This window comes from Nanorana parkeri, unplaced genomic scaffold (assembly GCF_000935625.1).
Source record: "Nanorana parkeri isolate BGI_ZX_2015 unplaced genomic scaffold, ASM93562v1 scaffold3618, whole genome shotgun sequence".
Lineage (NCBI taxonomy): Eukaryota > Metazoa > Chordata > Amphibia > Anura > Dicroglossidae > Nanorana > Nanorana parkeri.
In genome coordinates this window covers 35,870-36,723 of record NW_017309886.1, presented here as the reverse complement: position 1 = coordinate 36,723, position 854 = coordinate 35,870, and the positions used below count along the sequence as shown (strand labels likewise).

Genomic DNA, 854 nt, shown 5'->3' with positions numbered 1-854 from the left:
TGTGACCCCCGTGTGCGGAGCGGCGGCCGTGTGTGACCCCGGTGTGCGGAGCGGCGGCCGTGTGTGACCCCCGTGTGCGGAGCGGCACCCAGAGCATGTCATTCCATTAAACAGTTATCAATCCCTGGCACCATTCATGGACATAAAGGGGCGGGGACTTCATGATCCCCGCCCCCATATTTACAAAGAAATGAGCCTCCATAGCCCTTTTTGGCTGCGCAGCGTCTTGGCAACCAGTGAAGTGGGCGGAGCCTGATGGGGTTCAGAGGTTCCCTATTGGGTCCTCTGCTTGTGATTGACGGGCGGATTCCATAGCAAATAGCCGGCCTGCTGTCAGCAGAGTGGACCTGATAAGGAACTAGTCCCCCATCAGGCTCCGCCCACCCACCTTGGTGGGGGGGGAGCTTAGTGACACACAGTCTGGGACTTTATCAGGTTTGGGGTCACTTATCTGCTCTGAGGATGAAGGGGCGGGGCCTCAGGGCTCCTCTGCACGCCAATTGGCTGTTCTGCTTCCTTCCCCCCACCCCCAATAGTATGATGTCACTGGCAACCACATCTCGCCTCCTTTGTCTGTTGCCACGGGATACGGCCGTTAATCATAACTGACCGACTTCCTGTGCGGTCCCCAGGAGGGGGCGGGGTTTTGTGTAGTCTCCTCCCAGTGACGGCTGTGTCTCCGGGGAGGGGGCGGGGTTTTGTGTAGTCTCCTCCCAGTGATGGTGTCTCCTCCCCCTCAGGATCCGCTGACAACGGTCAGAGAACATTGTGAGAAGTTGGAGGAATGTGTCAAAGCGCAAGAACATCTGCAGCTGTGCGAGACGCGCGTCACCTCCCGATCACACACCGAGGAG

General features: G+C 58.7%; 1 protein-coding gene across 1 annotated transcript in view; it reads left to right on the top strand.

Annotated features, from left to right (window-relative positions):
• The window catches only part of LOC108803342 (cytochrome b-c1 complex subunit 6, mitochondrial), a gene marked incomplete at its 3' end in the record, with an annotated part of 1,521 nt that extends 667 nt beyond the window's left edge, over positions 1 to 854 (top strand). Inside the window, exon 2 of the mRNA XM_018575189.1 lies at positions 741 to 854. Coding sequence (XP_018430691.1) covers positions 741 to 854 — 114 coding nt within the window. The remainder of the gene's footprint in view (positions 1 to 740) is intronic.